Below are 14,722 nucleotides of genomic sequence, written 5' to 3'. Positions count from 1 at the left end.
GGGTGTTTTTGGTTTCTCTAAAATCTCTCAAGAATATTGAAATCACAAGTTTGATGGGTAACTCTTACGTAATCATTTTGGGTTATATTCAACGAGGATTATATAGATTATAATTTTTCGAGTTGTTTTTAGTGAGATTTTTTGGAAGTTTTTTTGGTGGGTTTTTTAGGTCTAGTTTTTTTCAGGGCGCTGAATCCATATATATATATAGTAAAAAAAACCAATTTAAATTACACAAATCAAGATTCCACCTCAAATTTTTCCGTGGGATTCCGAAAAGTCCAAAAAGTCGCACTGAAGACAACTCCTAAAATTTTTACTAGTAGTTTTCTTAAAGGAAACCATACCAGTAACATAAGTTTAGATTTTCTGGTTTCCTAAGTCTACCCATAACATCTTGTAAATAGAAACTCCTAAAGATAAGTTACTTTTAAAAATAAGCTAGCTATTCTTGACCTAGACCTACATAAAAAATACTGCTAGTGGTGCAAGCAAAAAGCCAATGAGTCATAACAACTATATGCTATTCACTACCCTCATTCAAGGAGAATGAGATGTTGGTTGATACCTTGGCTAGAATGGTAAACTTATGGTCTATATTGTTAGTTTTTTCCTCTAGCTCTGTGAATCTGAGAGAATTCATCCTATACCTTCTCTTGTCGAGTCCTCCTGTACCTCCCTATGCTGCTTGCAATATTCAAATGACGTTTAACCTTAGACTTCTTGCAATATTCAAATGACATTCAACCTTATTTTGACTTTATGCCATGATTGACGAAGTAATTAGAGCACATGCAATGTGCTAAGCATAGTGTGAGTTGTAGCTCCCTTTCGTGTAAACTAGCATCATATCAAGATATGGAGGGAACATGTGGTCCTGAACACCCTTCTTGGGGGTTGAAACATTTAAAATGTATTTGAATGTATTTATTCATTATAAAATTTTAGTGAGCTTAATAATTAAGGACATGCCATTTTCATGCACAAAATGTTAAATCACGAACAAATATTTAATTTAGTTAAAATTGAAAACATTTAAAATGCATTTGAATGTATTTACACATTATAAAATTTTAGTGAGCTTAATAATTAAGGATATACCATTTTCATGCACAAAATGTTAAATCATGAACAAATATTTAATTTAGTTTAGTTTATTATTTTTTCCTATATATGTGGGTCATGGACTCAGATGTGTGAAATATTTGTATAAGTCTGTGAAATATTTGTAATAGGGAGAGGATCACTCAACCAAGGAGCCTAACCCTAAAAGTGTCGAGAAAATTGAATTGACCCTATAACCTCTCAATCACAAAGATGCTTTAAGGATAATAACTACACCAATTCACTTAACCTTAACCTTAATTTAATTTAGTTTAATTATTCTATATTTTGATTTCTCTGGGACATATTTTATGGTTAATTTTCGTTGAAAATTAATAAAAAATTATTAAAATTATAAGTTCCAAATACATACTTTATATAATTCAAGTAATCCATTTTTTTAAAATATTAAATTTATTTATATTTTCAAAAATACAATTTAAATAATAAAAAATCACAATTTCTCGAAAAATCATTTTAGCTATTTCAATTAAAAAAATAAAATATAAAATAATAAAAACTAAACCTTTTCAAATTTAATTATTTATATAAAAATAAAATTAAAAATATTAAAATCTAATAAATAACCTAAAAAGTTAAAAAGTTGGACAAGAAAAAGAATCTGTGAAGTAACTAGAATAATGATTCTCCGGAGCAAAATTAATTGCGAGAACAGTGCATAAGAAGCAACTTGGCCACCATGTATAATCATGACATTGACGTGAACCTGTGTGTATATTCAAACCCAAACGCTCTGCTACTTCCGTTCCTCGAATTAAAAGTCGCCGCAAATGGTTTTGCACAATTATGTGTTCACATTCATGTGGTGTTTTAGCAAGCAATTATATATATATATATATATATATATATATATATATATTTAATATATTTGTATATATATATATATATCTGTATATATATTTAATATATTTGTTTCGTGGTTGGCATGGGAAGGAAGTTGACCTACAGATTTGTCATATTACTATATACGTAATATAGAAAAATGCAAAGAAAAAATACAAAGTTGGTCTAACTTCACAGTCAAATCTGATTTCCATATAGAGTTAATTTATGTATAAATAATATAGAATTTTATTGAGTATTTATGATTTAGGTTAAAGTATGATTGATTTTTTTTTTAATTATCAATTATTTTATAAAATATTTTTAGCAATATATAAATTAAAGGTTAAAATTTATTTTCAAAATAATTATGTTGTTGTTGTTTTTTTTTTTTAATTAAAAAATGTTATATAAAATGAATTATAGTTTTTTGAGTATGTGGTATTTATAAGTCATGGTGTTGTAACAAAGCATATTTATAAATTAAAAATTTCTATAATAAAGTGAGGTGAATCTCCATGATAATAATCTTGCTATATGTTTTATTAAAATAAATTATTATTATTATCGAATTTTAAAGTCACTACCAAACCAAACACCAAATTGGTGTAATAAAGTGAGGTGAGTCTCCATGATTAACAATCTTGCTATATGTTTTATTAAAATAAATTATTATTATTATCGAAATTGGTGTAATAAAATGAGGTGAATCTCCATGATTAACAATCTTGCTATATGTTTTATTAAAATAAATTATTATTATTATCCAATTTTAAAGTCACGGCCAACCCAAACACCATTATCCAATGGCCAAGCCAAACACCAAATTGGTGTATGAGATCCCCTTGTTTGCATTTGAGGACTAAATCTAGGAAGACATACATACTCTACCCCTCTGGTTTTGAACTTGTGACCTTTTAAGAGGAAACACATGCTCTTAACCATTAGACCCACTCAAAATTTCTTAACCATTAGACCCACTCAAAATGTGTGTGTATATATATTATTTTTTATTATAAATAATAATAATTTTAAATAAAGTTATAATTTAGTTTTTATGATTTTTTAAATTTTAACAAATTAAGATGTATAATAAAGTAAATGTTTTAATATTTATTATGGATTAATGACTAAAAACATTTACTAGTCCTTTAATTTAATTATATTAATAATATTGTAATTAATTCTGAAATATAAATTGATTTTTTTGAAAATTATGATTTTTATATTTGCCATATTTTATATGAATTTTAATTCTTAAAATATATTTGAAAAAGGTAAAAGTATTCTTCATGAGCTTAATCACTAGTTAATAATATAAAGCTTTTTGAAATTTAGTTAAAGATAATCACTCACAATATTGTTGAGCAATAATTGAATTATAAAAAATTAATAACAAATAATTATTATAAAAATTTAATAACAAATAATTAAATGTTAAATATGAAAATTTGTCTAAACCTCGTTTTAAAATGATTTGTTGGTGCATAAAAAGAAACAATGCTATCTTATGGGTAGGCTCCCATTGTTAGATTAATTAAATTAATTTTCTTAGTAAACTATCAAATGTATTGTATTTAGATATTAAAAATTGTTGTTCGCATGATTTTTTATAATTTGTTTTTAGTTTAATAATGGTAAAAAATTATCTTTATTATTTTTTTCATTTACTTTTTAAAAATACATTATATTTGTAAGTAGAATTTTGGAGAAAATCACATGAGGAAAGACCTTTGTCGACGCGTTTCGAACCAACCAGTGTGGTTCCTGATGATGAACCACACTGGTTGGTTCGAAACGCGTCGACAAAGGTCTTTCCTCATGTGATTTTCGCAGAAGTTATGCTTACAACTATTATGGATCACAGAAGCCTCAAATTCAATAATTTTTTACCATTGAAAAATGTTTTTCGATAGAATCACATCAAATTTTTTTTGTGGTGATTCATCATCAATAATAACATAGCAATTTAAATTTTTAAATTTTATTCATATTTTTATTTAAACTTTTTGAACATTTTAGTTGTTGAATTGAGGCTTCTGTGATCTATATCACGTTTACCAGAGATCTATCATTTGTCGACACTTTTCGAACCAACTAGTGTGGTTCATCGGCAAGACAAGTTGAAGAACCATATACAACTTTGCATGTTAAAACGCTATAATAGATCTTGTCCTGACTATGAACACACTAGTTGGTTCAAAAAGCGTGACAAATAATAGATCTTGTGATTTACACCGAAAAATCTCTCGTAAACATTTTAATTATAACTAATTATAACCACAACTATTATTATATATCTCCAACAACATAACATTTAAATTTTTTATTTCAAATTTCCAAATTATAATTTATTATTTATTATTTTACATGAGATTTACAAATTATATGTGATTAAAAAGTACATGTTTTTTTAATAAACTAAAAATAATTATGTAGAAATAAAGAATTGAAATATAATAGTTAAGGTTTGTATAGTTGATAAAAAAAATACATTTTTAATATCTTCATTGTTCAAGTGTCCTAAAAGACCACTGAGAAATAAATACCCCAACTATAAAAGACTTCTAGAAGAGTGGAATGTTCATGATGATGGCAGAGAGGTCAATAAAAGTAATCCCTAATTTATCACTAAATAAAATTGTGTAATCATGTACAAAGCAAAACCAAGCCTAACACTCTTCAATTCTTTGAAAAAACTTATTCTATGCTTCCTAACCAAACAAGCAAAGAAAATTACAACGTAGATACGTATACGTATATACTTCTCATCCATACGTATATACGAGAAAATAAATACGAAATTTAAATTTATGTAAAAAAGGAAAAAGAACGCATGTGTACGCAGCGGGCAGGCAGGCATTTTGTAACACTTAACACAAATAAAAATAATTAACATGATGACATTGTATCTATCGTAAGGCCATAAGAAGCCATTCCACCCCCATTCTGTCGCTGTGAAGCCAGAAACAATTATTATTATCACCAGAGGGTTTGAAGCCATCGATGGATGATCGACCGGCATCTTGAAGCCTTGGCCATGGCAGCCACCCGTGCCTTGTGAGCTTTCAATTCTCTGAAAATTTTGCAGCTTAAAGAATCTCTTTCCGCCCAAAAAGACCGAGGAAATCGTCCGACGTACCTTGTTTTTATTTTTTCTTTGCGAAGGGCTTCGATTCCCGATAGCAGGTGAGAATCCATGGCGATCTCAATAAAATGCTCTGTTTTTAGGCCCCAGTAATGGGGGATTGGCAGGCTTTGGTGCCCAGCCATCTTTTTTGTGTGCCGGATTTTAAAGCTGTGCTGTTACGGTTCCGATTTTTGTTTATTTCGAGGCAGTTTGCTTTGCATTGAAAGGATGAATATGTTCATAGATTTTGTGGGGTTTTTATGATATAGGAGGAGTTGATTATAAACTTTTTCTAATAGTAATGGACGGATCGCTCTGAAATCATATTATGATAATCGCTTGCCTATATTTCTCGCTTCAAGCTGTTCAGTATCGGTGTGCTTTTCGCCATTGCTTGTGTTAGTAAATAAAATAATTTGTTGATGGATGGTTTGGTGTCTTTAATTAAAGAACTCCGAAACGAATGCCGACCAGGATCTTTTGAGCGAAAGAAATGCCCAGAGATTTTCTTGATTCTGACGCGGTTCGAATCTCAGCATTTGTTTGGTGTGGAGACGAATGCATGATTCGTTTTGTGTGGTAGTGGGTTCTTTGACAAGTAGTACATGTGATTGGGGATTTATATTATTCTTTTTTGCTGTACGATATTTCTCCTCCAGAAATCATCATAATCGAGGTAGAATAGTTCTAGGCTTTTCTTTGGGTGCTATGGATAAGAGGATACATTATTATTTTAGCTTTAAGCTTGGAAGTCTGAATTTTATACTACCTCTTTTTGGGCTGGTAAAGAGAGGATTTTATATTAGCAGAGGATACAGAGTACGGAGTATCTTGAACTCCTGTTCCCTTCTGAAACCAAATTGGGAACCTTATAATTTAGAGCTGAAGCTAAAGTTGAAACAAAGTCTGTTTTTCGGTCCAAAAATTATAACGGAGTAGACAAATAATTTAAGAAAATAATACTTATTGGTTCTTCTTTGATGATATTTATTGTACCATGGAGAATGTTATTATTGGGATTTTTTTCTTGTTTTCTACCATTTTGGAGCCACTGTTTCCTTGCTGATTCCTGTATTTGGATCTGTGTTGATCAAGATTCCATCCGGAACCCTCCAGACCTGCTTGGGAGTCATGTATCAGTCTCGGGCCCATGGATTTTGGTATGCACTTGATTGTTGTAGAATGTTCATATCCACAAGGTTGGGTTTGGCTATGTTTTATTTCGTGAATGGGAGCTATGCTAGGGAATGCAGTTGGGGAAGGAATTCTGAAACTATGGATATGCAATATTGTTTGTAGCATTTGTGGAGATGTGTTGTACATAAAGCATTTTCTGTGCATATGGATATTGGTTGAAGGGGAATGATGTGCGGTGTAAACAAAGTGTTTGCTTGATGTGGTTGGACAACACTTCCCATTCTTTCCTTGGTGTTAATATTATTGAATATTCCATCTCTGGTGGAATCAAGGAAGAACCTTATTTGGGTTGATTTCTGAGCAAACAATAATGGCATCTGATTAGTGCAGTAACAGGTTTTCTAACTTGTAGATAGGGAAATCCTCATTCTCAAGTTTCTAACAAGTATTTAAGTACTTTAAGCAACAATGGGGTTGCCACGATCTGGTGTGGCTGACGAGGTAACAATGCAATCAAATAGTTCCCTGGGAACTTCACCACAATTTGTTCGAATAAGTAGTTGTGGTTATGGTGAACCACTGACAATGGAAAGTGATGATCGCGGCAATACAAATACAGGAAGCTATGTACCTGGGTTTACTAGAGGCACGGCTTGTATAGGCAATGGAGATTCTGGAAGGAAGAATGTTTTTGAGCTCCCCAAATTCTCACATTGCTCTGTCTCTTCAAAAATTGCCGTTGATGTTTCTGCTAGTACACATGGAAGAAGAGTTGGACTTGATGAAAAGCAAAGCCAGTTTGGCTTAAAAGGTGGTCAAGGAGTTATCAATCCAGCTTCAAGGGTGGTGGGCTTCAGGTCACCTACGGATTTGGTCGACAATGATCCAAATAATATTGTTTCTGAAGGCCTACAAATTTATACCCCAGTTCGGACATTTGAGGATAATTCTCATCCACATGCACCACATATCAGAAAGAGAACATTGTCCCCTCTTAGTGACATGTTTTCTTCAGGTCATGGTGGCATGCTTACTGGGAATGTTGACAATGAGAGCAGAGGTTCATCAGGGCTTTCTGAGAGCGAGATTTGTGAAACAAAGGAAGAATATTCCAAGTCTGATGGGCATGACTATAAGAAGGCAAATTGTGCCAGTTCCTCTCCTAGCATGCCATTGCCTATACCTAGGTATCATATGTGGGAACACCATTCTAGTAGAGATTGCAGTGTAGATTGCTCTGTCATTCAAACCGATGGCCCTTTGCTTGATGGTGCTAATACCCTTGTCAATGATAATCACTATTTGGGTGCTGATCAGAAACAGTTACACAGTGAATTATATGAGAAAGCTACTGGCAGAAGCACATCGATAACTAAATGTTCCAAGTCCCCACCTCTTCTCTCTTTGTCACCTCTTGGACCAAGGTGGGCCCATAGAATGAGAGAAAACTCTCTTGGTGTGCCTCAAAATGGAGAAGCTGCGGTGGATGTGTGTTCTCCAATACCCAGACATGTAGATATCATACACACAGAATGTCAGACAAATAATGCGGCTGTCCTGGAAGAGGAAATTGGAATTGCAAGCAAGGCATTTCAGGATTTTCATTTTGGCATTTATTACAAAGACTTTGCTCCTACTACACCTTACAAGTCCACAGGGGTTGGTTTGCATTGGGGTCGTGAATCTACTTCTGCACCTCAGACTGGGATCAAGTTGGCTAGAAACTTAAATGGATTGCCAACGAGAAGATCTCTTGTTGGGTCATTTGAAGAATCTCTACTCTCAGGCAGGTTTTCATCTGGCAAAGCGAGTCAGGTTGGTTATTTTTTTTTTTCCAAACCAGACATTGTAGGTTGCTTGCCATATGTTATGATATGTTGTAAAATGGTCCACTTTGTCCATGGAGTGATTTCCCATTAGTTCAATAGTTGTTAATGATTCATTGGCATTTGATAGATTTTTACAGTCTTGCCTCATCTTTGTAGAGGTGAATATAGTGGTCTTCTGGTAGACTGACATTTTTCCATGATCATTTCGTTACCAATATTGCAGAATCACTTTTTATATTGTTATGAGGAAACATTCTTTACTATTGACAGCATATTGAGATTAACTTATCATTAGTATCTTGCTTTATGAAGTAGTTTGGTACTTTTCTTGCATTAATGCTTGCATGATGAATCCCAGTCAATTGTTCATTTCAGGCTTGACTTGTTTTGGGCTAACTGAAATGGCTTCTGAGGTCAAACAGCTGAAGTTGTTGTTTTCCAAAATTCTCTAAGCTTTAGGGTCTAATTTGAATTTTTTTTTCTTTGTGCTTGTAAGATCCATGCAATTTCCTTCTGTTGCATAGACTAATTTTGGTTGGATTTCTTTTGCTATTGTGCAGAGGATAGATGGATTTCTTGCAGTATTAAGTGTGACCGGAGGGAGTTTTTCTCCACCATCACGGAAGCTTCCATTTTCTGTGACTTGTGTGGATGGAGACAGCTCCCTACTTTACTATTCATCTGTGGATCTAGCGGGGAATTTACCTCAAAGCAAGTCAAGAGGGAGCAAAACCAAGAAAAATGGCAGCAATGAGGACTCCCGAGCTGCCAAGAGTCGTTTTCGAATTCCGGTGAAAGGTCGCATACAACTGGTATTGTGATTTAGATTATTAACTATCATATTAAAATATAATTAGCAGATTACAGTCAATAAGAATGAATTTGATTCAATTGGATCTATCTTACTTTACCCGAGTTGTCTACTTTTCATACAGAGCTGAATATTCTCTTGATTAGTCAATTCCCCCTTGAATGTTTTTTCTGCTCTTTATTTTTAAGAATGTTATTGTTTTCTAAATCCCCCTGGTAAGTATCAACTCACTGTCATCGTGCTTGAATTCTTCCAATTTTTTTATCAGATTGATTCTTTCAAATCCTCTCATTTAGTTTAAACTTTAGATTCTTTCAGGTCCTCTTTATCAATTTGTTAAATCAACAGTGGCGTTGAATTCTGAGAGGATGTTGGAATTCCCTGAAATCTCATCCCTTTGTTCCCCCAAAGAAAGTGCTTGAGCCAATGTGCATGTCAGGATGAAATAGAATAAGCGTATTTTGTCCAAAGTAGCTAGTTGAGAGTATTTGACAATTGCATTTTGATCATGAATGGCCAAAGAAGAAAGACTATCTATAACTATTTTGAATCTACATTTATATTTGGTTAGAACTAAGAAGTGGGTGTCAAAGTACCTTTATGGCAAGTTCCAAACTATATTTGGGGGATGATATTTACTGGAACAAATATATAGTATTCAGATTTATTGTAGATGATTAAGTGTGAGTAAAATTTCTAAAACAGTCAGTAGGACTAAGTGAGTATTATTCAAACAAATGAGTTCATAAAGACTTAATCGTCACTAAACAAATAATTTTGACAGCTAAAAGAATAGTTTCATGAGTTGTGCAGGAGCTTAGCTCAATTCCATGAAGAATGAAATCTAGACCTATAAGATATTGGCATTGCCTATCAGGGATCATTTTGAATATCAAGCCCAGTTTCCAAGAGTAATTTTAAGAAGGCACCACAAATTATTAAAACCTCTGTGCATGCTTTTTATATGCCAATAACAAATGTCATGGTGGAAAAATCTCAGGTATGTATTTTAGAGTTGGAAAATTGAAAACTATCTTATGTATAATCTTAGTTCTGCAGGTCAGGAATCCATCTAAATTTCCGAGACCTGTTTCACGAGTGTGCATAAGAAGGTAGCACAAAGTTATCACCAAGTTGCAATTTACCTCGTATGCCTGTCTGCAAATATGGTGTTGTCAAATAAGCTCTTCAGGAGTTGCAAGATCAAAATTATGAGGGCTACTATGCACAGACTAATTAGGACAAAGTAGTGGTAGAATATATCGAAGGGAGAAATGTAGTGTTTAGTTAAAATTCCTCAATAAGCTAGTCGTAGTAGGTCGAAGCACATCAAGAAATTAGGGAAATCTGTAATATATATTTAATATTACCTTAATCTTATAATCACATAAAAGAATGCAGTGTAAAGTCTGAAATAAATAATTAAATAAATGTTATTTCATCTGCCTGTACATATGACTGTATATCTGAAAAAGAAAGAGCTACTATATAAAGGTTGTAAATGGTTATGAGCATTCCATCATGATAATCATGATAAGATGGGCATATTCTAGAGTGTGTGAAATCCTTTTTTATATTGATATAGTCATGTCATAAACCAATTCCCTTGTATTTCAGAAAAACCGGTCAATGTATTAGTTTCATATTTATTGTTGGGTAAGGGTCAATGTCTAATGTGTTTTGTCTGTTTAAGGATAAATTCATTAAATTGTACTATCATAATCCTTTGTTTATAGCATCAGATATTTATGCATCAATAATTGACTAAAATAGGGCTGGTTTAGGTGTTTGTAACCTTTGTTAAAAATGTTTTGATCTAATTCAATTTCTGTGGAATTGCTTTACTTCTATACACAAATGATAAGAATTACACAGACCTGGATTCTATAGGATATACACAGATTTAACTTATGCAAGGGATTAGTGCTCAAATCATGTAGGGGGGACATCGTTGACCCATTTGAATAGGTCTTAGATTTTAGTTTTAACTTTTAACTGTAAGTTCCAGCTCCTTTTATTCATGTGAACAAAACCAATCGTACTTGACAGTGGATATACAGAAGCATCCAAAGTGTAGCTGTTATGAAACCAGCTCACAAAAAGATAGAAAAGATAGATCAACGACTTAGAAATCAGCCTCTTCGAGGGGGCAACCTCCTTTACATTATACAGATGAACAATTCTTGGCTGATACAAATAACAAGGCCTCCTTTCTATATATAGGAGTCTAAGGGGTCATAATATAATCAGAGCTGACATAACAATAATAATGTAAGGGCACAACAATAACAATAGTGAGCTTTTATGGGGCACAATAATAACAATATGGGGACTACATGGGCACAACAATATAATAAGGGGGTTGTACCAATAACAATAAGGGGTTACACTAGTAGTATAGGGACCTAGCATGTCCCTCTCCTTCAAAAAGTGTTTTCCTTAACGCTCGAGTAGTTTTGGATGCTTCTGTATAAAATTCTCATCCTCCCATGTGGAATCTTTAACGGACAAGTTCTTCCACGTGATGAAATACTCTAAAATTGATCGATTTCGTAGTTGTCAGGTTCTTGTTTTGGTGACTGTTTCAGGTTCCAATATGATTTTTCCTTCCTCGTCAAGTTCCAACAATATTGTTTGAACTGGGATCTTCTCACCAATAACCTTCTTTAAGCATGAAACATGGAAAACTGGGGGCACTTGGGAAGATGCAAGAAGCTCCAATTTATATGCCATAGTACCAATGTTTTGTTTGAAAATGAATCCCAGTCCAGCCAACTAGTTCAGGCACTGATCCCACACCCACAAAAAAAAAAACACAAAACCTCTTAATTTCCAAGATAGAAACCTAAATTCCTTTGTTTACTATTCGATCACCTTCAGCCTAGTCATGTCATCCAAGCAACCTCCTCTTTGGAATTGTATTTAACTTTTAAGGTTGGCATTTTACCTTTACTTATATTTTGCTTTCATTGTTTGAACCACATGTGCATACCAAACCAGTGCAAACTAGGTGGTCTCATCTTGAACCAACTGAGTCGGTTGGGTCCACATGTGCGGACTTGAAATGGGTTTATGGGCTGGTTTTTATAAAGAGGGGGCACTTCCCTCTCTAAACCCTCACACTTTGCTATAAAGAGAACCCTCCCCCTCCAATTTGCTTCACACCTCCCATTGTGAGCTTTTGTGAGCCTCACTGATTATGTATTTTGTTGCACTTGGTGCCATTTTGATATATTCACCCTTACATGGTATATAAATGACCAAATTTTTCATATTTTGTCTCTAATGTTTGCAATCTTAAAAATAAAATTTTCATTAAATATTTAATTATTTAATGTATTTTTTAAAAACTGGTTCATTGAATCCAATTCGATCCAATTCTAAGTCAAAACCTGGTTTGATAGGTATCTAGTTTGAAGATCGGTTCCGAGTTTTAAAACTATGGGGTGAACCAAGGCACTAGCTCGCTGTTGGAGTTGTCGATCTCTGGAATAATGCTGGGGGGGCTCCATTGTATGATCTTGGGGAAGCATAGGAAAGCGAAAGCCCCACTCTCTACCATCCAAGGATCAAAGGAAGAAACTCTGGATGGAACCTTGGTGGTTTTGATAAATTTTGGGGGTATTCTAATTGGTGGGATGTGCCATACCCTAGAAGGCGTTTTTAAGTTATTAGCACTCTTAAAAACCTTTTCAACATTCACTTTATGTGCAAAACAAATCGTTGTCAACCCCATTCCTGCTAGACCTATTGTATTGGGAATTGTAGGATTTAAAGATTGAAACCTAGAAGGGAAACAAGCTACTTGATGGTGCCAATTGATTGAAACTTTTAGGTTTCCAGGTAATGCCAGCCGATGTAAAACATTAAAGGGCAATAATTGTTGATGCCATTCAAAAAGAGAAAGAAAACTTGATATTCCTAGGCTCAACCAAATCTGTCTATATTAAACCAATCTAAAACATCAAATGACAATAATTGTTCATGCCATTCAACAAGAGAAAGCAAACTTCATATTTCCTTGTTTATATTATACTCGAGTTAGACAATTGCTGATCTGGGACTATGCATATCGTACTTCTGCCCGATTGGCTATTCCAATAATTTGTCTGGTTCTGCTCCACCATTGAATTTAGGCAATGTAATCACTTCTCACTCAATTCTTGGGGATAAGGGATAGGTGAAAGTGGAGATAATGCATAATGCAGGGCATCTTGGTTGATCCGTGCCAACCATTCATGACATAGATACATAACGAGAGTGGGAGCAAATGATAATATTGCATTAATGGAAAATTTGTGAATCCTAAACTTCCTTGGTATATGGAAATCTGCCTCAGATTGAGAAACCAAGTTTACCACTTTTTGTTGGAAGGGTAGACACAATGTGTCTTGAGTAGAGTTCATTAGGGTCAATACTAACATTTTTATGCAAATGTATCTCATTGTAAACTTTGACTTAGTCATTTTGTATTATACGAATTAACCATGTTAGAAAAAGTAAGAACTGACAACCAAAAAAATGAAAAATCATGATGCATGCCAGAAAAAATTGAAAAAAAGAGCAAAAAATGTCATTGGTATTGTTGAAGAATCTAGGGCATCTATGTTATGATGAAATTCTTCTGACAGTGATAACTATTTGTGAGGTACCTTTACTTTGTCTTGTTAGCATAATCTTCACTTATTATTATTGGTGTGTGTTCTCTTACTTCATCAAACAGTTACCAAAACAAAAGAGACTAGAACAGTGTTGCGGGGAAGCGCTCCCCGCCCCCGCTCCCGCTCCTAATTCGCGCTCCGGGCGGGAGCGTGCTCCTGATAAAAAAATTTGTGCTCCCTGCCATTTTAGGGAGTGACATTGGGAGCGTTCGCTCCCGTCGCTCCCGGAGCGAATTTTAATGCTCGGGAGCGATTGGGGAGCGAACGCTCCCGATCGCTCCCGAACGTTAAAAATTCGCTCCGGGAGCGAATCGCCCGACGCCGGGAGCGATCCGGGTGGAAGAAAGGCTACGGACGCAAATTTTTTTTCCAATTAAAAAAAATGTTTTAAAAGCCCAATGGGGCAAACAAACATTTCATTATCACTTGTATGAGAGCTAGAGCAAGGAGAGCAAGAGCAAAGGAGTGAGGAGAAGCGAGGAGCAAGTGCCGAGGAGTGAGGAGCAAGCCTGCAGAGAGGTAAGTAACTTAGTAATTTAGTTAGTTTAATTTAGTCAGGTAGTAATTTAGGTAGTTTAATTTAGTTTATTAACTATATTTAGTAAAAAAATTATGAATCTAAATTAAATTAGTAGATTAAAATTATTTAATTAATTAATCTAAATAAACTAAATTAATTTGTAGATTCAAAACCCTACAAATATCAAACATCATGGACCTGGCTATATTTCTTGGGATTTTCCTCTTCCTGGTCCCTTTTATGGTTATTATGGTGTTGGAGAGTAGGAAACAGAGGGGCCAAAATGAAGAGGGGGATGAAGAAGCTGGAGAAAGTGGATTTGATGAAAACTCCGATGAGGAGGAGCTGGAGGAGGGTGAACATGACTCTCAAAAAACTAAACAAGACCAAACCCCATTGTGGAAATATGTTAACAGGCCTGAAGCAGGGAAAGGGGGTGGAACCACTAAATTTCATTGCCCCCATTGCAACAATGATTACACAGGTTCATACACCCGTGCCAGAAAACACCTCTGTAGGAAAAGGCCATGGGATGGAGACAAACAAATAGGAATCAAAACTTGTCCAGCAGTGTCAGCAGCGGATAGAGCCAAATACATAAGGGAAGAGGAGGAAGCCCAATACAAATCAAAAAAATCAAGGGGTTTCTTTGAACCAAGCTCACAATCACAAGCAAAAAGAACTCCT

The 14,722-nt window shown here is 34.1% G+C and overlaps 1 protein-coding gene across 2 annotated transcripts in view; it reads left to right on the top strand.

The window, feature by feature from the left end:
* The first annotated feature begins 4,843 nt into the window (after positions 1–4,843).
* Positions 4,844–14,722, top strand: part of LOC149200909 (uncharacterized) — a 63,400-nt gene continuing 53,521 nt past the window's right edge. For both annotated transcript variants that reach the window (XM_089402822.1, XM_089402821.1), the window contains exons 1-3: positions 4,844–5,136; positions 6,173–8,029; positions 8,604–8,855. In XM_089402822.1, the coding sequence (XP_089258948.1) occupies positions 6,683–8,029; positions 8,604–8,855 (1,599 nt within the window). In that variant the 5' untranslated portion in view covers positions 4,844–5,136; positions 6,173–6,682. The remainder of the gene's footprint in view (positions 5,137–6,172; positions 8,030–8,603; positions 8,856–14,722) is intronic.

Source organism: Pinus tabuliformis, chromosome 2_1 (genome assembly GCF_031772625.1).
Source record: "Pinus tabuliformis cultivar Carrire ecotype Pingquan chromosome 2_1, CPIR1, whole genome shotgun sequence".
Lineage (NCBI taxonomy): Eukaryota > Viridiplantae > Streptophyta > Pinopsida > Pinales > Pinaceae > Pinus > Pinus tabuliformis.
Note: the sequence above shows the minus strand (reverse complement) of the source record. Positions and strands in the feature narration are given on the sequence as shown.